Here is a 20,651-nt window from a genome sequence, read left to right on the forward strand (position 1 = left end):
AGTGGGTGTTGCTTTGTTTTTAATGGGTTTTGTGGTGGGTTGTTGATGACGGTGGTTGTGGTGGTGGTTTTGCTTTTTGTTTTTTGTTTTGCAATGGATTGTGGCTGTCGCAGTGGTGGTGGTGGTGGCGGCGGCGGCAACAGCAGTGTTGTGGTTGTTATTTATTGTGTTAGATATATTATTTTAATGTGTAGTAAATTTTATTTTAATGTATAGAATTGAATGATAAAATATCTGATAAATGAGATGTTGTAAAATGATGTGGCAAAATAATAAAGTAGATCTTTGGTGTGGCAAAATGACATTTTTTTTTGCAACATCTGCTGTGGATTATCATGCTTTTCTTTAGTCAACTTGTGCTGATGTCTGTACTTTGAGAAAAATGTCTGTACTTCCTGGAATGGCTAATTGACACCATAGCTGCTCATAAATCTATTATACGTTCCTTATCATGCTTTTCTTCAGTCAACTTATACTACACCATAACTGCTCATAAATCTATTATATGTTCCTTATCGTGCTGATGTCTATATCCGTACTTCCTGGGATGGCTAATTGACACCATAACTGCTCATAAATCTATTATATGTTCCTTCGTGTCAATCTTATCCTAAACTTTGTTTAGGAATTTTCATTCATAAACTATATGATTAATTTTGTTGCTTACATAATTCAACACTATAAAATTGGACAAAATTAAGCATGTGTTAGCTGCATGTCTGTCTCTTTGAGGCACAAGCATTTCGGAGGCACTTGCTGTGTCACCATTAAGAATTCTATATAACTCAAATCAAGACCATTGAGCCCACCATTAAAGGTATGGAATGTATATGACATGGAGGGTTTAAAGTATAAACAATCAATGACTGATTATTCCAATTTTTTTGGGGTTCTTCTATCTAAGTAATGCCAAAAGAGTGTTCCGTGTTCAAAATAAATGGGATTTGAATATGATAAACTAGAGTTCAATTGGCTAAAACATATAATAATTTAACACAAGATATTTTTTTTTCTAATATTTTCATATAAAAAATACTCACTTAAAAAATAAAAATAAAATAGAAGGGGCAAACTTTAAAATATGAAATGACAAGACGATGAAGACATGATAATTTTTTTTACGATAAGGCCTTTCAAATTTTCATATGTCAACGCGTAGATTATATGTTAGATTTTGTTATTTAAAATTTTTTAATGTTAAGAGCCTTGTAGACTTATAGCTCAACTTATTGGTATCTTTTGATATTTCCAAAGAAAACATTAAGAGTTCAAATTCTCAATCCCTTGTTGTAAGTTGTATGAATTATAAAATAAAAAAGTATTTACTTAGTTTTATTAGTAGGTCAAATGTGCAATAACTTAATTAATCCACATTTTATTAGATTTTATAAAATATTCAAAGCTGCTTAGAAGTTAGAATACGGTGATAAAAATAGAAGTTTATATCAAATATTAAAAGTTAAAGCTCATTGCCAAGAGCTTTGTAGCTAAAGCTGAAACCTTTTGATGTTTCCCAATAGAGATATCTAGGCTTTTGGGTTTACATACCCTCTCTCCCAATTATTGAATTAAAAAAAAAAAATATATATATATATATATATATATATTAAAACTCCTTCAAATGAATTGATTTTTAAACTTCACATTTCAATATATGATACCCTATACGAAGCAGGATCTAAACAATAACCTAGTATTGTTCAACTTAATGATTAAAAGTAATATGGCAAACCCTTCACTCGGAATTGGCTTGGAGATAAGCATTGTTACCTTATTCTTATTGTTACATTTCCTAGAAAAAAAAAAAAAAGGAAACTAAAAAGAATGCATATTTTATCTTTTTTCGTATTATTAACAATGGCTACCCAAAATTTCCCTCCTTTTCACTTGAATTTTCTACATAAAAAAGGAGGCCTTTGTTTGGATCTTACGCTATGTATTTTGCCATTGGTGAAAATGGCTACAGACTCTTTATATTTTTGACTCATTGTAACATTCCTTTTGTTTCATGAGAGCCAACATGGCTTTCATTGACTAAACATCAAAGTTCATCCCTTCTATTCATGCATAAAATAAAATTTTTTGGCATTGGAAAATGTTAGAATTATGAATAAATTAGTAGTACTTTTACTGCTAATTTAACAATTTATACATTTGGAACAATTATTAGTACTTTTACTAACTTATGGGAGACTATCCTCTCATTCCCTCCAAATTTAACTAAAACTAGGAGGGAATGGGGGAATCTATTCTCATTAACTTTCTACCTCCCATTCAAAAATATAACATGTTAATTAAGTTTCATTTATTAAGGAGGAAATTTGAACCGATGTGGGGGAGAATATTAGAATAATAATTAAATGATTATTAAATTCATATATATTTTTTTAATGCAAGATATAAATTTTATTCTAACATAATCTAAGTGTATATGTGTGTGAAACTCTCTTCTGGAGACTCGAACTCTAGCCCTTACCCTTCACACCATATAAGCACTTATACTTGTGCAGTGATCATCGTACCAAGGGTGTGCGATGGTAATTCACAATTTCTTAAGAATTTAAGTTTTTGTGAAAATCAGTAGTTTGACATAAAAGAATTTGCACCCGTCCTTTTAGAGCTAGAGGAGTTTAATCAAGCACTTTAAAATTTATTTAATGAATTATTCTCTACTAGTATATGTGCAATCACAATAAAATTGTATACAATATACACAATAGAAGACATCTAGAAATTTTCTTTGTTTCAGTAAATAAAGAAACATTTGGTAGTGAATATTTAAATCACTTGTCTCTAAACTAAATTGACAAGTGCTATGATTGATTCCTGATGATACATGGAAAATCAGTAGGTTGAATGCTCTGGGCTTCAATGGACTTGAGGTTGCTTGGAAGGCCTAAAAAGAAAGAAGCATAAGATCGAAGGTGACTAGGATGAACTAGCCAAGAACCCTCCGATGCTTAAGTTAGTTTTCTCTCTCAAATTCAGGAATTTCAACTCTATAAGTGGTGAAAACTTACCTTAATTTGATATGGCTGAGTCCTTTTATAGTGAGTTTTGGAGTGGTTACTTGTTTAGTAACTTCCCCAACGTGGGTGGAAGTTAGAATGTTTAGACTTAACTTCTACAACTACTATTGGAAGTTAAGAACTTAGGAGGAAGTTAGAGCGATGAATAAAGATTTCACTCCCACTTCAGAATTGTAGAACGTGGTCCAAATTATAAGCTTTTGGATAGAGATTTACTCTTAAAATTTCTAAGTGTTGGGCGGTCATCCAGGTGACTCCATGCTAGATGACCTTCTTGCACTTGGATGACGTTCTTGCACTTAGATAACCTTCTTCGGAGGCACTCGGATTAAATCTTTTGCAATTCTGAACATTTAATATATAAGATGGATGACCTTTCTAGTCTTGAATGATACGATGGACGAACTAGAGATAGTCCAATTTTTTGGTTTACCATCAATTCCTATTTAGGGAAAGAAGAAAAAAAAAAAAAGGTAAAATGCAAAATTCATCCTCTAAGTTTCACAATATTTCATTTTAGTCCTCTAAGTTTGGGTTTTTTCATCAATCCTCTAACTTTCATTCATTTCTAATTGAGTCATCCGTTAGTATTTAGTTAGTTGTTGCTGTCAACTTACCAAAATGACGCCGTTTTGGACTTTAGTTAATTTTTATTTTTATTTCTTTCTTAATTTTAGAAAAATGTTAATTAAAAAAAAAATAGAAACTAAATTTGAGGGGAACGACATCGTGCTCTCCCCCATGCCTGAAGAGAAAAATTAATTCCCAACCCACCCACTTGATATCTAAGAAACTGAGAGAGAGAGAGAGAGAGAGAGAGAGAGAGAGAGAGAGAGAGAGAGAGAGAGAGAGAGAGAGAGAGAGAGAGAGAGAGAGAGAGAGAGAGAGAGAGAGAGGTAGATGTTCTCGGTGGCTCTGCTCCACTTCGTTAATCAAGGGTTTACTCGGCAGCTCTACTCCATTGCTTCAGGAGGTGGCTTTGACCAATACACCTTTGGGTAAGTTCTAAAAACCCAAAACTTTCGGTTTTTAGTTTAAGTTATGTGTTATTTTGGGTATAATTAGTTTTGGGTTTTGTGCTTGATTTTGCTGTGTATTCTTTAAAGCTTGAGACCAAAGTTAACTTTTTATGTTGAAGAGGTACTTTGTTTCATTTTGTTTGTTTATGTTGGATTTTGTTGACTAATAGGTGAGATTAAATGCTTTGTAACTACTTTAATTGTTTTTTTTGGTATGTGTGTGGACAATTTACTTTATTTGTCTATTTTTGAACATCTTCACATGTAGTTTTATTATTTTGAAGCAACTTGGTCCCCACTCGGAGTTGTTTGCTTTGTTTGGGGTACTAACACTGTATTTGTCAGCTAATATATTGGTGTTGTGTTTTGTTTCCTTTTTAATTTATAACTCTCACAGGAAAGATTCTTGGTTAGAATTTTACATTGTTTATTCATTACAATGGGGTATTGCACCACTTAGGTAAGAGGAAGTATATAGGTGGTAAGGTGAAAGTTTATGATAATGTGGATTCAGATTGCTTTTATGTACTAGAGGTTAAGCATTATTGTGTGAAGTTGAGGGTATTAGATTATGTCTAGTTTTATTTTTTTGTGCTTGGGTTGGATCTTCACAATGACCTAGGATACTCCAATGATGGTGATACTCAGGAACTATTTAAGTGTCTTGACCCTATTGATCCTAAAATAGTCATTTATGTTGAACATGCAACCCCTATTCAGAAAAAAATTGTTAATTCCTATATCAATGTTGTTGATGCTTCTGATTTGGTTGGTTATGGTGTTGTGTGGACTGTGGAGGATGTGGATGTGGATGTTGATGACTTTGATGATGATAATGATGTTGATTTGGAAGATGGGGATGAGGCTCTTGTTGATGATGAGTTTGAGGAGGGTGGTAATTTGGTGGATGAAGGGAATGATGTTGGGGGTCATGATGGGAATGGTGATATGGGGGATCTGACTTATGACTGGCATAACATTGACTATGATGACCTAGCTAGACGTGGCAAACGGGTGAATTAGGCTGGGTTTGGGTCAGGTTAATTTGGTTACGGGTCAATTGGGTTGCACGGTAAAAAATGGGTCATTTTAATCAGTTAGAATATGGGTTGGGTTAATCGGGTTTTGGGTCAAGTTGACTAGTATTTTTATTTTTCACATGGAATTATAAAAAAAAAAATGTTTAAGAAAACAACATGTATTTTCTATTTGGAAAGCCACGCAACAAATTATTTGATATAAAATGTATTATTTTGAATTTACCACACATATCAAGAATGGGCTTAGCTAAACCAATTAATACTTGTTCAATAATTTTAAAATTATACAAATCCCAGTATTACTAACTAAAACAAAATAGCACTAATGATAAGTAAAATAGATACACAAATTTCATTTCTACACAATATCAACATCCCAAAACATAAAACAAAATTACAAAAGCCTTCTTGGATAACTTATTTGACAAACAATAAAAACATATAAGAAATTTATAATCTTGAAAACTAATTTTATAATCTATTATCAATTGTGGTTGGCACTCTTTTAATTTGAGAATATAAATTAAAGTTTGATTGTTTGCTTATTTATACATGGTCTCTTTTATGAATATCATGTCATTGTTAAGCAATGCATACTCCATAAAATATCATTATTTATTTTGAAAAGTAGTTTATTTTGGACATGAATTGTTAAAAATAGGCCTAGGCATTCATAATTTATACTAATTTCATTGATACTTTGACTTCCCTTTTTTCACATTTATGAATATTTCTCATACATGTCTATAATTTTAAATATACGTTTTTAACTCTATTGTAACTAGATTATCTTGGCATGTACTTTGTTATTTGATATCTAAAAATCTTTACTTATTACAAAATGCCTTAACTAATCATCTTTCAATTCATTTGCATGTAGTTATGTAAAGGTCTTAATTGTTTCCTTAAAGCTCACAACAAACAATTAAACCAATATTGTCTTAATTTTATTATTTTTTTTAATGAAACTACAATGCTAGTCCCTAATGTTTACCTGTTGAGCGCTTTTGGTCCCTAAAGCTTCAAGCGGGCATTATTAGTCTCTGAAGTTTTAAATATGAGTGTTATTAGTCTCTCTATTAACTTCCGTTAGTTTGTTTGTCTATGTGTCTAACGGAACAATGATGTGGCATGTTTTAAATAATGTGGCAACCTATTTATTATTAAAAAATTATACATCGTATTACAAACATAGAATCGGGTAAACCCAAATAATGTGGGTCTTCAACATATCAAACTCATAAAAATTGGATCTTTCTCCAAAATCAAAGAACCTGGATTATTTTTTTCATTTTCCTTCATTTTCTCGAAATCCAAACAGGGTCTAGAAATATGTTCAATTCAAAATCAAATAACTAATATATGTTTTAAAGGATTTTGCTACTACAGAACTCCACCGTTGCAGTAGCAACACTAAAAGAAGATGGAGACGACAAGTTCATCAAGGCCTATGCCACTTATGTCAAAACACTCTAGTCAGATCTCTCACTATGCATAAACACTTATTTTACATGTAGATACATATATTCGTTGAACCTAAAACTTTGTATCCTTTGGTTTCATTAATTCTTTGGGTGAGAAATGGAAGTGATCATTCTATTGAGTATTTGCCGTTAACCATTTGATCAAATACATATTGAAATTATTATACTGTGAACATTTAATTTGAGGGTCTAAGGATTTTTCAGTGTTCAATTTTGAAAGATGGGTATTTTTTTTCTTAAGAGATTTCTACTTGGTTTTGTATATATAGATGCAATTATATAGATACCTCCAGCCTTGGTTACAATCTCTCTCTCTCCATAAACATATTCCTTGGTCCTGTTTGGATTCCGAGTAAAAGGAGGAAAAGATAATGAAATCTAGGAACTTTGAATTTGGAGAAAGACATGGGTTTGATGTGTTGAAGACCCATATTATTTGACTTTAGCCAATTCTGATGTGTATAATATAATATATAATTTTTTAATAATAAATAGGTTGCCACGTCATTTAAAATATGCCACATCATTGTTCCGTTAGACATAGACAAACAAACTAACGGAAGTTAACAGAGGGACTAATAGCACTCATATTAAAACTTCAAGGATCTATAACGCACACTTAAAACTTTAGGGACCAAAAGCGCTCAATAGATAGACTTTAGGGACTAACAATGTAGTTTTACCTATTTTTTTTCTACCAAAAAAATGTTTTAAAAAATGTTTCGGGTCATGGGTTGGGTTGAAAAAATAGGTCGAGTCATGGGTCAATCTTTTTTTGCTTTGAGTCAAAAATCCAAGTTCGGGTTAGGTATTTTTTAGGTCAGGTTGGGTTAACAAATTCTGACCTGTTTTGCCATATCTAGACCTAGCCAATGAAAAGTTATATGAAATTACTGTGAATGAAATTGATGGCAATTCTAGTCAGCCTACTAGCCCACAAAAAGGACAACCCATCAACCCACATAATGGTTGCGTGGATGCTTTTTTCTTAGCACACAAGCCCAAGTAGAAACAAGGATCCTGCGTCATTTACTTGTTGTTTTGGTGGACTAAGCTTGGTTCACCACAGCTAAATAGGGGCTGATTACGAACTAAGTTGTGCGCATGTCACATAAAGCTCCTCAAGGCAAAATGCGATTCCTCCTAAGCAATAAAATACCATTATAAGTGTTTTAGTGTCATAAAATGACCCTTTACTCTTACAAAATAAGTAAAATAATTATTCATAATATTCACAATGAGAAAGAGATTGAAATAGAGTATTTGAGGCTTATCTTTTATTGTGTAAAAATTTAAAAAAAGTTCCTTCACTTGGTACCCCGGGCGTACTGTCGTGGTACCTGGGTGTACTGTCGTGGTTCCCAGGGGTACTAGGCCTGTAAGAACCCAGAATGCTGAATCTCTGAACTACATGATTTTTCTCCATGCTTATTATGCAATGGAGTTTTGTCCTTTCTCTTACCTCTATAGGTCCTACATAAGAACACATCATACAATACACATATCTTCAAATAATTGTTAGTTTTTTAGATTAGGATATACATTTTAATACATATACATATATATAAATGAATTTCATGAGAATGATTCAGCCATGAGGATCCGGGCCCCAATTCTCACAGACTTAGTGCTTTTGCACAAGACTTGTGGGATTTGGAACTCAAGTCCAAGTGGCTTTGCTTGGGCATTGCCTTCCAAGATAATTAGGTAAGAAGGATTTTTGTGGGAGAGAGTGATATCTGATGTGTGCATGTTTTGGCATATGTTTCTTTGGAGGCTAATCAAGTTTTGACATCAATCTTGATCTTGATAACCCTAAGTCTGTATGAAGGTAAACACCTTTAGATTTCATAAAAGATTCACACACACAGTATATCAACAACCACTAAAACGTGGCTGGGGTTTTTCCTTTTATACTTGAAGTAAAATATAAAACCTTACATGTCATATGGGCTTGGGCTAAGTTGGAAATTCTGCAGAAAAAACAATCTGCCTGAGGTTCAATCGATCGAGTCTAATTTTCGATCAATTAAGCCTTGTAGATTTAGTTTAGTAAATTTTGCAATCACTCAATTCCAACTTTACACATAAACACACTTTGAGTAGCCTAAATCTAGACTCTAAGTTTGATCATGGTTTGCCAACACATTACATATTGAAGTTCTAATACATTCAGTTCCTAAAGTCTTAAAACCTAACAGTGATCTTAGAATCACCTGGTGTGGTTTTTGCCTTGCGAGATTTTCCCCATTTGTCAACAAATCACCGTGTCAAATTTATTTTTCGCTGCATTTAGTATTTTTGGTGATTAGTTGATGCCTCCACGATTTATATGCAATTGAACCTAATTAATTAACTTGGGTAATTGAATTGATTAACTAGGGTCAAGTTATTTTAACCGAACAATTCCAATAATGGACGGTGATTCATCAATAATAAGCATTTCATGAGGTGGATTCCTGCCCCTCCCCTTTTTTTTCTTGGTTCAATTGGAATCTTAAACAAGATTGTTAATAAAAATTTTTGTAGTTATTTATTTTCATTAATAATCATATTATTTAGAATCAAGATGAGACATAAAACAATTAAAAATGGGAAAGCTGAAAAAGGTGAGAGTGAGATGGTAGAAAGTGAAGTCAAGCTCACGTGAGAGTGGTTTATTTAAAAGTAAAGATGAAACTTTGGAAGCTTCGTACTTTTTGGTGACTTCCCTGTATACTTTTTATTTCCAAAAATACCATATTTGAATATATTTCTTTAGGCTGAAATGAAAATTGGATCTTTTAAATTTAATTGAAATTTATTTTAGTCCTTTAACCTTATTTTTGTTTAATTGAATTTTCTAAGTTTCAAATTTACTAAATTTAAGCATTTTCATCCAATTTTATTAAAATATTTTCGTTTAGTATGCAATTAACTAAAAGAAAATAAATTATCCGAAAAAAGAAATTTCACAAAAAATTATAAAATATTTTTATTAAGTTTATAGAATTTTTTCATATGAGAAAAATATTTTTTAATGAAATATTTTTAACGAAATTAGACAAAAAGATTGACTTGAATAAATTCAAAACTTAGAGAGCTCAATTAAATGAAAGTAAACTTAGATGACTTAAATGAATTTTAGTTAAAATTAGAGGGTGCAATTTGCATTTTAGCCTAATTTTTTAAGTAACTAATCTCATCACTCTTTATAAAGAATTATTTAAGAACATTAAATTAGATCAATTAATATAAATCATCTAGCTTATAATAGAAATAAGCAATATATATATATCTGGTGTGTAATCTCGAAACGGTGTATTGATACTAAAATATTCTGTTCTAGTAGTTAATTTGAGACGGCCCCCTAAACAATATTCAAGACCTGGGTCCAAATGTAATTGGAATGCAAGGTCAAAGTTAATTGAGAAATTTGGTACTTGAAACCATTGTCTTAGTATAAAGCTCTCTTGAGATAGTGGAAATTTTTGTACCTATTTGTTGTGTGAGCGTAACCAAATAATAGTGGGTATGTGCAAATTATAATTAGAAAATGATGATAATTTTTTTTTCTTTTCCGTTTATTGGTTTGATAAGAGGGATATATTCTTCAGTGTGCAAAGTCAACTAATAATATTATTTTAAGATCATTCCTATTTATTTTACACTACTATCACCGATGTTGCTACCACTATATTGCCACTATTACCATCCACCTCTTCACCACCACCGTTTATTATTCATGCTATCATTGTCATCACTACTAACCACCACCGCCAAGCTTATTGCATGCAAATTGTAATATAAAAACGTGCAACGTTTTTACCACTTGACAAAAAAAAAATAATAATAATAATTAAAGGTTAAACTTTGGAGATCCTATTTTTCATGGGTTTTCTTTCACACCCTTGTTTTGAAATTCAATGAGCAGAAATTGTGATGAGAAGCCAACCCCATCTCAACCAAGTTACATTGAGACAATTTATAAGTGGACATGAGCAAAAGCGTGTCATGTTATGAAAAAAAAGGGCTAATCTACGTGTTCATTTGTCTTGATCAAATGGATGATACAGGGTTAGTTATTTCTTTGCCAAAAAGAAAAGAAAAGAAAATAAAACTCTGAGAGAGTTCTTCCAAATATAGAATGCAAAAGAGGAACATATTAGCCAAGGAGTGGAAACATCATTCTTAGAATATCTTTTTGTTTTGTTTATTCTTAAATAGTATACCTCATCAAGAAGAAAGGAAGTGAAAATTTTATTTCTCTACCGAGAATTAAAAATAAAAATAAGAAAAGAGAAAAAGAAAAGAAAAGAAGAAGAAAGAAGAAAGTAGAAAGTGACATGTCCATATTTGGCAATGAGGATGGAGACAATTTGGAGTTAGTGTAGAGTGACTACTATGCTGTCCTCAATACCAAACATATTGCTTGGTTCATGCCACATTGCGCTATAAATAAGGAGCTCCATTTGAAACTTTCATATGCAGTAGGTAATCAAAGACTAGAGATAAAAAGAATGAGAAGCCAAGAACTGCAGCAAGTAAGTGATGTTGTACCATCATCATCATCGTCATGGGGTGAAGGGAGCAATCGTATAGCTGCCCTTAATCTAGAGGGAACCCCACCCCCCAATATCACTGATAGTCCTGATCATAAACAGTTTGATCATCATGACGAGGACTCTAAGGTTTTTCTCATATAAGCCTCTTCTCTTTCTTTCTTAGCTATGCATTTTCTATCTTTAAATTTCTTTCTTCTATATGTTTGGATAGATTATCTTTTTAGAATCAACATTTGAGTATATATGATTGATGTTCTAGAAACCTGGGTGGAGAAAGTTCTTATCATTTGTTGGCCCTGGATTCCTTGTCTCCTTAGCTTATCTTGACCCAGGCAATTGTGAGTCTCTTTTTGTCTCTCCCTCTGTCTCTCTGTGTTTCTGTGCATGTGTGTGTGTTTGACAAAGTAATATCATTTTTACCATGTCGCAGTGGAAACTGATCTGCAGGCTGGAGCAAATCACAGATTTGAGGTAAATCAAATAGAAAAAAAGATGGAACTAGCTATTTCAGGAAAATTTATGAAGAGAGAAAGTCAGCCTTTAACAAAAGTGTAGATATATTATAGGTTTATTTTGAAACATTTCCTAAGAGATTACTTTTACTAAGAGAATACTTTTATTTTCGTATTGGCTTTTTTTTTTTTTGATGAAAATTTTGAAAAGTAAAGGGGCAAGTAAAAATCTGAATCAAACATAAAGGATCGAAATAAAAATTTTCAAACGAAGGACCTAAAATATACTGAATGAAACATTTTTTTTTTTGTGGAGAAACTGAATCAAACATGAATGGCCCAAATAATTAGAAATTGGTTTACGAGAGAAATATTAAGCATGGTTGTGCTATTTGCTATTTTCAGCTACTGTGGGTGATACTTATTGGGTTGATCTTTGCGCTCATAATTCAATCGCTAGCTGCAAATCTTGGTGTAAGCACCGGTAAGAAGCAGAGCAAACAAATTCTAGGCCAAAATATAGACGTTACTATAGTTTCGGCTCCAATTTTTTTCTTTTTTAGTAGTAATTTATTTTATTTTATTTTTTAATGATTCTTCTTGTAGTAACTAATCAAGATAAGTATTTGTTTACGTATTGCCACAGGCAAACACCTTTCAGAATTATGTAAGGCTGAGTACCCAAAATTTGTGAAGTATTGCCTATGGTTGCTAGCAGAGGCTGCAGTCATAGCTGCTGACATACCCGAAGGTAAACCAATAAAATTGACTTACAAAGACAAATGATATCATTACCATATTATGTTGATGCATGCACTAGCCTCATCATTCTTGAATTATCCTCTCATCCATGTCTCCTTGATCATATTCAAATTAAGGAAGAATAAAATTTTTCAATTTTCCCAATTTGTGGCAGTGATTGGAACAGCTTTTGCACTAAATATACTGTTCCACATCCCAATCTGGACTGGAGTTCTCATCACTGGTTTAAGTACTCTCTTACTTCTTGGCCTACAGAGATACGGGGTAATTTATTTTATTACCTATTTAAAATTTTCTCCTCCATTAATTATTTATTAAGAAATTTAATTGGGTGTTTAATTTTTATGCTCCACTATACATCCACGTACTTTGCGTGATATTTTTATGCCAACTATCAATTATCTACGTACGTTTTTGGCTAGCCGTTAATTATTATTTTATTTTAAATTGAGTCTAATATTTTTATGGCCAACTATCAACTACTACGTACGTTTTTTTGGCCCTTTAATTATTTAAGAAATGTGTATAATATTTTTATTCACAACTGTCCACTTGCGGCATTCAGCAAAAAAAAAAAAGTTCCACTCAGCCCACCAACCCAAATAATTAAAAAAATGAAAAAAAAGAAACTACGTACGTTGTGTGACATATAGTTAGGCTTTCGTACATAGTTTGCAAGTAGTACAGTTTGTTTATGCACGGATACAATGGCGAAGGTGGGGGGAATATTGACTCTGTCTCTAGCTTTTGGAACCCTCTTTTAACAGGAAAATGACTTGGTTCAGTGTTTTTGTACATTAGATTTATTGAGATATGAATCTATATTAAACATTTGTCATGTGTAACGTGTGTATATCACAACTAGTTTACTGCACAAAAATACTGTACTCAATTCTTATCCCTTTAAACATTTAATCATTGATGCATAATGCCCCTCTAAAATTTTGAATCCCTTTACAGTGATATCGATTTTTAATCCTAATGATAATACTCCCTCTGTTGCTATCAAGTACTACTAGTCAAAAGAATTTTCACGTTATTTGACTCGAATGAAGCATATTTATTTACCAAGTTGTGAATTAGTCATTAATAATGTATGCATTTTAACTGTTTGTTTGACTTTAGTTTTCACTTTATTTTTTTCCCACTTTGTGTGGAGGATTGCATCATTGTTTAAGACTTTAAGTATTTTTGTTTTTTTAATTTGTATTGCGTGGATAATGCCCTGTGTCTTTAGAATTTGCTGCTTCGTGATTCTTGCTGTCTAAGTCAAACAAGTAAATTAGTACACTAATTGATCTGTTGAAAATGATTTCTTATTTTGTGACACTTTAGAATATAAATCTTAGCATATTCTTTTCTTTGTTTTTGGCAAACCAAATCTATATATATATAATAATAGGTGAAGTTGAGAGAAATTTAAATTAGAAATTCAAATTAGAGTTCTAATTTTGTACCATGTGTCTTAAATTATTTATTTTTAAAGGTTTTTATTTCTTAATTTTACAATCAAATGTGGGACCACATCATAAATATTTATCCAAGTGAGTTATTAAGTAAAAAAACCAAAAAGTTTAGAATAAATGAATCGTAAAAAAAAAAAAATGCTTCGCAATAATTAAAAAAAAAATATAGATAATTTACATTTTAATAATATCCCTACAAAATTTTTTAAAGAGTTAAAAAATATAAAAATGACTATCAATAGTATTTAAATTATATAGATATAGGAATTATATTATATATTTTATTGTATATCTTTAAGTATATCCATGCATATGCATGAGGTTATAAGCTAGTTTTTATAATTATGAGAAACAAATAAATGCTTAGATCACCTTGACTTCAAGCAGATATATGCATAATCTCTTACATGAGTCTGCGCAAAAAAAAAAAAAAAAAATCAAACAAATGACATATATGCTTGGTAAAGTATAAAGTGAAATATTATGAATCAAAGTTGACTTGATATAATTGTGATAATTTATCTTAGATAAGGCGATGCATTGTTAAAGTATAAAATTAAAAAAAAAATATATAGTTGTTAAAAAATGAGGTTTACTTTATCATAGATAAAGCAACACATCATAATCAATTTTGATTTTGGTGTTACGGAAGAGATTGAGATTATTTGATGTGTGGCCATATGAGAGATTATGTGGGTAATGTTTGTTTGTTTGTTTTTATAATCTTCGGTGGGTAATGTTGGCAATCTATTGTATAGGATATTAGCTTACAAAAATTAAAGCCTTAAAACATTACCTTCCCCCCCCCCCCCCCCCCAAAAAAAAGTTTATAGTTTTCAATTGGGTTGAGTTTCTATTGGTATAATTTTTCTAGACCTTTTTTTGAAGTGAGAAAAATCTTGCACGATCCTTTTTCTATTGTTTAAACTACTTATTATCATAAAATTTTGGAAATTACTTTTATTTTTTATTTTTTTATACAAGATAGAAATTTTACTCTAGTCTAATCTAAGTGTATATGTGTGTAAAGTTCCCTCTTAGAGATTTGAACCCCGGTCCTTACCGTCCCACACTCCACAAGCACTTATACTTGTGGAGTGACTATCGCACCAAAGGTATGCGGTAATTTTGAAAATTACTAAAACCTAAAGATACTATTAATTTTACCATGTATAACACACAAATTGATGTAGTAATGAATGTGATTGATCTATTTTAACCACCTTATAAATGAATACTAGATTTTTTTTTTTTTTGGTAATTAGTGACACAACATTTTGTAAGTTCTAAGCAGTAAAATTTGCAATATCCTAACATTACTTTATAATTTTGAGATTAAAAAAAAAAAGGGACGGGTCATTTTTTTATAATGGAATAAAACCATTACAAAACTGGGGCCTTTAGGCCGAGGCCTCGAGCTGCCATTGAGTGGAATAGAAGGTTTTTATTTGCAAAGAGTCATGGTCTCAACCGTAGTGCTACTCGGAGTTCAAAAAATTGAATTCATGTTCTTTCCCGTTTTCCACTATAGTTTTAATTCTTGTTAAAACATTTCTGGTTGGCAGGTTAGGAAGCTGGAATTGCTGATAACAATACTGGTCTTCGTAATGGCCGCATGTTTCTTTGCAGAAATGGGTTATGTAAAGCCTCCAGCGGGTGCTGTGCTAAAGGGAATGTTTATACCCAAGCTCAGTGGCCAAGGAGCCACCGGGGATGCCATAGCACTTTTGGGTGCCCTTGTCATGCCGTATGTAATTTACTGCTTCATAAATATCCTTCATTATTTCATAACTATTTATTTTCTTCCTTCTAATCGTTAATTTGTGTTATACCATATTGTGAATTCCATTTCTTTTGACCAATAGGCACAATCTTTTTCTCCACTCGGCTCTTGTGCTATCCAGAAAAATACCAAATTCTGTCCATGGCATTAATGTAAGAATCTAGTGCTTTCAAATTGCCCCTTCTAATTTTATTCAAAATTTAATTTAGTATTATAACTTCTAATTTATTCAATTCACTCCTATAACATCCATTTGTTTTCAATGTAGTCCTCTCATTAAGATGGTTGCTAGTTACGTGTCCCAAAACAATGTAATTTTGGTATTTTTAATTTCTAAAACAACATCATTTTTAAGACATCTAACAACACTGTCAGACGGAATTAGATGGAAAGACTACATTGAATCAAAGTATAAATTTTTTTACTAGTATGAATATTTCAGAAGTAACAAGATTGAATTAAATTTTAGAAAAACTAGAAGATGTAATTTGTAAGTTAATCAAAGAAATACAAGTGAGCTCCAGACTCCAGTAATTGTCATAATTGTAGATGGTAAAACTAGTTTAATTTATTAAATTGCATAGGAGAGATAAATGCTTTTTTTTATGTTCCAAAACAATTGCTTTTTGCTAATGTGTCAAAATGCTTGTGTTTGCCTTGTCGTGTTATGTCACAGGATGCATGTCGATATTTCCTAATAGAGAGCGGATTTGCATTGTTTGTTGCATTTCTAATCAATGTTGCAATTATCTCTGTATCGGGCACCGTTTGCTCAGCCAATAATATCTCAAATGAGATTGCAAATCAATGCAGTGATCTTAACCTCCACTCAGCCTCTTTCCTTCTCAAGGTTCAATTGTATATATATGAAATTATTTTACATTAGAATAATAATGGTTAAATAATTAAATTCCACAATTTTTTTTTTTTAATTTAAGATTTTGGGACAAATGATAGTCTATCAATTTAAATGCATTTAGAATATTTATGCACAATATTTATGCACAAGGTATAAATATATATATATATATATATATATTTTAATTTTATTGATTTATGTGTGTAGAGTGTATTGGGTCGGTCAAGCTCAACCATTTATGCCATTGCATTACTAGCCTCAGGGCAAAGCTCCACCATCACAGGCACTTATGCAGGGCAATTCATCATGCAGGTCTTGAAATTAAATATATAACATGCACACACAAACATATATGTTTATATCATGTGAAGCTACCCTAATTAATTGGGATTAAATTTTAATTAATTTAAGGATGGTGTGGCTTTTATAGGGTTTCTTGGATCTAAAGATGAAAAAATGGGCTAGAAACCTGATGACAAGGTGCATTGCCATTGCACCTAGTCTTATTGTTGCCATTATTGGAGGATCTAATGGTTCAGCCCGACTTATCATCATCGCATCGGTTTGTAACTTGTGAACTATGTCTTCTTTTCTTTTTTCTTTTTCTTTTTTAACGTTTATACCTATATTCAAACATAGGATAAAAATTTAATGGGTTTTGCTTTGCAGATGATACTTTCATTTGAGCTTCCATTTGCTCTAATCCCCCTCCTTAAATTCAGTAGCAGTGCCACAAAGATGGGACCACACAAGAATTCAATATATGTAAGTTGTTTTTGTACTTCTTTCTCTTTTTCTACTACTTTGCTTTTAAATGAGGTACAACCATTATAGTGGGCCTTGATTAAGGTGATAGGCTGAATTTATAATGCTCATAAATGCAATTCATATGTATAAGATTTAGATATAGTATTTTGTTTTAGCAAAAAAAAAAAAAAATTATAATCTTTTTAGATACTTTTATGTTAGACTTGTCTATTAAATTCAATCATATAACTCCATATGCATTCATAAGTATAAAATTTAAATATAGTTTTTTTTTTAGATACTTTATCTTAGATTTGTCAATTAAATTCAGTCATACAACTATATTGCTAAGTATAGCATAAATATAATGAATTTCTTTTAACGACAATTAAATTTAATTATATGGCTTATTGATCAATATAGTCATATGATTGAATTTAATTGAAAAACATAATTTATAACACCTAGGTAACCATATTGAAGTTTAAAGGTATGTCTCTGATGGTTGAATAAGAGATTTGAGATTCAATCCCTGATTATACAAAAAACTAATTAGTGTCTTGGTCTGATGATAAAGAGCTATTATTAAGAGCAGACGCTATAGGTTGAAAACTATCTCAAAAAAAAAAAAAAAATATATATATATTAAAGGTATATGAAATTAGATGGCCAAAGCAAGCAAAGCATTAAAAAAAAAAAAAACCACCACATTCTTGTTTCTATTGCACACATAGACAAGAAGAAAGAAAGAGTAAGGCAGACATCCTTTTATTAACTAAGCATCGGACAATTAAGCTTGTAGGTTATTGTGATCTCGTGGATCCTAGGCATCGGAATCATTGGCATCAACATCTACTACCTGAGCACCGGCTTTGTGGATTGGCTAATTCACAACAATTTACCAAAGGTTGCAAATGTGTTTGTTGGGCTCCTAGTGTTTCCCTTAATGCTTGTCTACATCTTAGCAATCATCTATCTTACCTTCCGAAAAGACACTATTGTAACATTTGTTGAGCCTGTAAGGCATGACCACCTAGTAGCCCAAAACAGCATGGAACACGGGCATTCTTGTGAGGTGGGCGAGTTGGATCACATTCCTTACAAAGAGGATTTAGTCGATATCCCACTACCAGAGTGAAGGGTTTTTTTTTAGATCAAATGCAACAACAGCCAAGCCAAGGTATATCGTTAATGGTAGGGAGCTCCAAGTTAAATGTGACTTCAACTTTCTTCGAGTTCATCTAAGGCTTTCCTCCTACGGAAATTGTATGTAATTTCGAACCATCTATTGTAGTTTCCACTGTTCTATTGTAAGTTTATGTTGAACCTTTTGTTGGAACAATAGTATTGAGTGAATAAGAAATTGATGTTTAATTTGTTCACTTGAAAATGTTATTAAAAATGATGAAAATCTTGAGTCCCACATAGAAAAGGAAAGAGATAATATGAGTTTATATGCTCATGGGCCGGACATTGGATTAGGCTTTGGCATATGTGGACTGGGCCCTTTTTTCCAAATAATAATTTTTATTATTTTATTTTTTGAGTCAGTCAGTCTGTGCACAGCAGTTTTATTTTGAATAGTGTGTCTGTTCACTAACGTATATAAATTCATAGTTCCTCATTCATGAAAACTGACTTTTTAAAAAAAAAAAAAAAAGAAAAGAAACTTTCTCGGAGAGAAAATAATTTTCTGCATTCATTGAGTCAAAGAGAGAAAGAGACATAGATTAGTTCGCAAAGCACGAACCTAGTGTGCTTCTTCTACGTGCTGTAGATCATTTTATCTTGGGAGGCAGACATCTGTGAATCTCAAAGCACCACAAATTGTTGAGGGGCGAAATCTACTTTAAGGAGATTGTGTCAAACTTAAGACTTGATTTGAGGCTTTTCTCTTTGACTTTCTTCGAGTTCATCTAAGGTTTTCCTCCTATGGAAATTGTATGTAATTTTGAACCATCTATTGTAGTTTCCATTGTTCAATTGTAAGTTTACGTTGAACCTTTTGTTGGAAAAATAGTGTTGAGTGAATAAGAAATTGATGTTTAATTTGTTCACTTGAAAATGTTATTAAAAGTAATGAAAATTCTAAGTCCCACGTAGAAAAAGAAAGAGATAATATATGAGTTTATATGCTCATGGGCCAGACATTGGGTTGGGTTTTGGCATATGTGGACTGGGCCCTCTTGTCCAAATAATAATTTTTATTATTTTATTTTTTGAGTCAGTTAGTCTGTGCACAACAGTTTTTATTTTGAACAGTGTGTCTGTTCATTAACGAATATAAATTCATAGTCTGAAAACTGACTTTTTGAAAAAAAAAAAAAAAAAAACTCTCTTGGAGAGAAAATAATTTTCTGCATTCATTTGAGTCAAAGAGAGAGAAAGAGACATAGAGTAGTTCGCAGAGCACGAACCTAGTGTGCTTCTTCTTCGTGCTATAGATCATTTTATCCTGAGAAACAGACGTCCGTGAGTCTCAAAGCACCACAAATTGTGTGAGGGGCAAAATCTAGTTTAAGGAGATTGTGTCAAACATAAGACTTGATCTGAGTCTTTCTACTTCGACTTTCTTCGAGTTTGTAAAGTTGTGATTTAAAACTATGTTTTATGTTGGCTTTATTCCATGACAAAAAGTGTTGTAATTGCTTTAATTTTGTTCCTTGTATTTTGTGAGATTTTATTGTATTGGGTTTAGTATTAAGTTGGTGAAGACTCAAGCTTAAATGAAGAATCAGTAGATTTTGCAAGAAGCTCACGAGAAGCTAACCTGCGAAAGAGCCACGTGAGGAGCACATGTCTGGAAGCTAAAGAGTCTTGCCAGATTGTCATTTTCGCTAGTGTCTTGCGGGTAAGGCCTTCCTGCGAGATAGTTGCGAAACATTCTGCTTGGAGGTTTTTTAAGTGTGACTTGCTTACCTTTCACCCATGTTATATATACCCTCATTACCTACAAATGTAGGTGAGGCCATTCAGAGAGAAAAACTCTAGATAGGTTTTCTTCAACACACACACCCATCTTTTAGAGAGAGAGCTACTCTTCCTTAGTGAGAAATCCTTGTAGCCTCTTATCCTTCCCTCTCACATTGTCATACCTTGAAAGGAGATTTGTACCCAAACACAACCCACGCCTTTTCAGAGTGTAGAGAGTATTTTGGAACTTGGGAAGCTTTGAAGAATTGCCAAAATAAGCCGGTGAGGCTTGGCGGATGCAATCAGGTGGATTACAGGATCTAAAGAGATAGACAAGACACGATTCTGAGAAACCTTGTTGGAGTAGGAGCTTGGAGGGCTTAGGTACAGCGGATGGATTAGGCTTAGAGGGTCTCTTGCTAACCTATGTATCCCAACTGATTGTCTAGTGGATCGATTACTACTTGGAGGGCGGTAGAGAGGTTTTTCGCCGAGTTCTTCGGTTTCCTCTTCGATAACACATCTGGTGTTTGCATTCTCGCTTCCCTTATTC

General features: G+C 32.2%; 1 protein-coding gene across 3 annotated transcripts; it reads left to right on the forward strand.

Annotated features, from left to right (window-relative positions):
• Positions 1 to 3,910: 3,910 nt before the first annotated feature.
• Positions 3,911 to 18,536, forward strand: LOC115960755 (metal transporter Nramp5-like). Of its 3 annotated transcripts, XM_031079742.1 has the most exons (14): positions 3,911 to 3,925; positions 11,061 to 11,242; positions 11,376 to 11,454; positions 11,547 to 11,587; positions 11,974 to 12,052; positions 12,215 to 12,319; positions 12,485 to 12,594; positions 15,362 to 15,543; positions 15,662 to 15,731; positions 16,256 to 16,429; positions 16,646 to 16,750; positions 16,869 to 17,000; positions 17,108 to 17,203; positions 17,988 to 18,536. In XM_031079742.1, exons 2-14 carry the CDS (start codon positions 11,072 to 11,074, stop codon positions 18,321 to 18,323), a joined length of 1,680 nt encoding a protein of 559 aa, XP_030935602.1. In that variant the 5' UTR covers positions 3,911 to 3,925; positions 11,061 to 11,071; the 3' UTR covers positions 18,324 to 18,536. The 3 variants fall into 3 exon arrangements, with proteins under 3 accessions (XP_030935602.1, XP_030935603.1, XP_030935604.1); XM_031079743.1 differs by lacking the exon at positions 16,869 to 17,000; XM_031079744.1 differs by lacking the exon at positions 16,256 to 16,429.
• Positions 18,537 to 20,651: the final 2,115 nt, after the last annotated feature.

Source organism: Quercus lobata, chromosome 9, assembly GCF_001633185.2.
Source record: "Quercus lobata isolate SW786 chromosome 9, ValleyOak3.0 Primary Assembly, whole genome shotgun sequence".
Taxonomy (NCBI): Eukaryota; Viridiplantae; Streptophyta; class Magnoliopsida; order Fagales; family Fagaceae; genus Quercus; species Quercus lobata.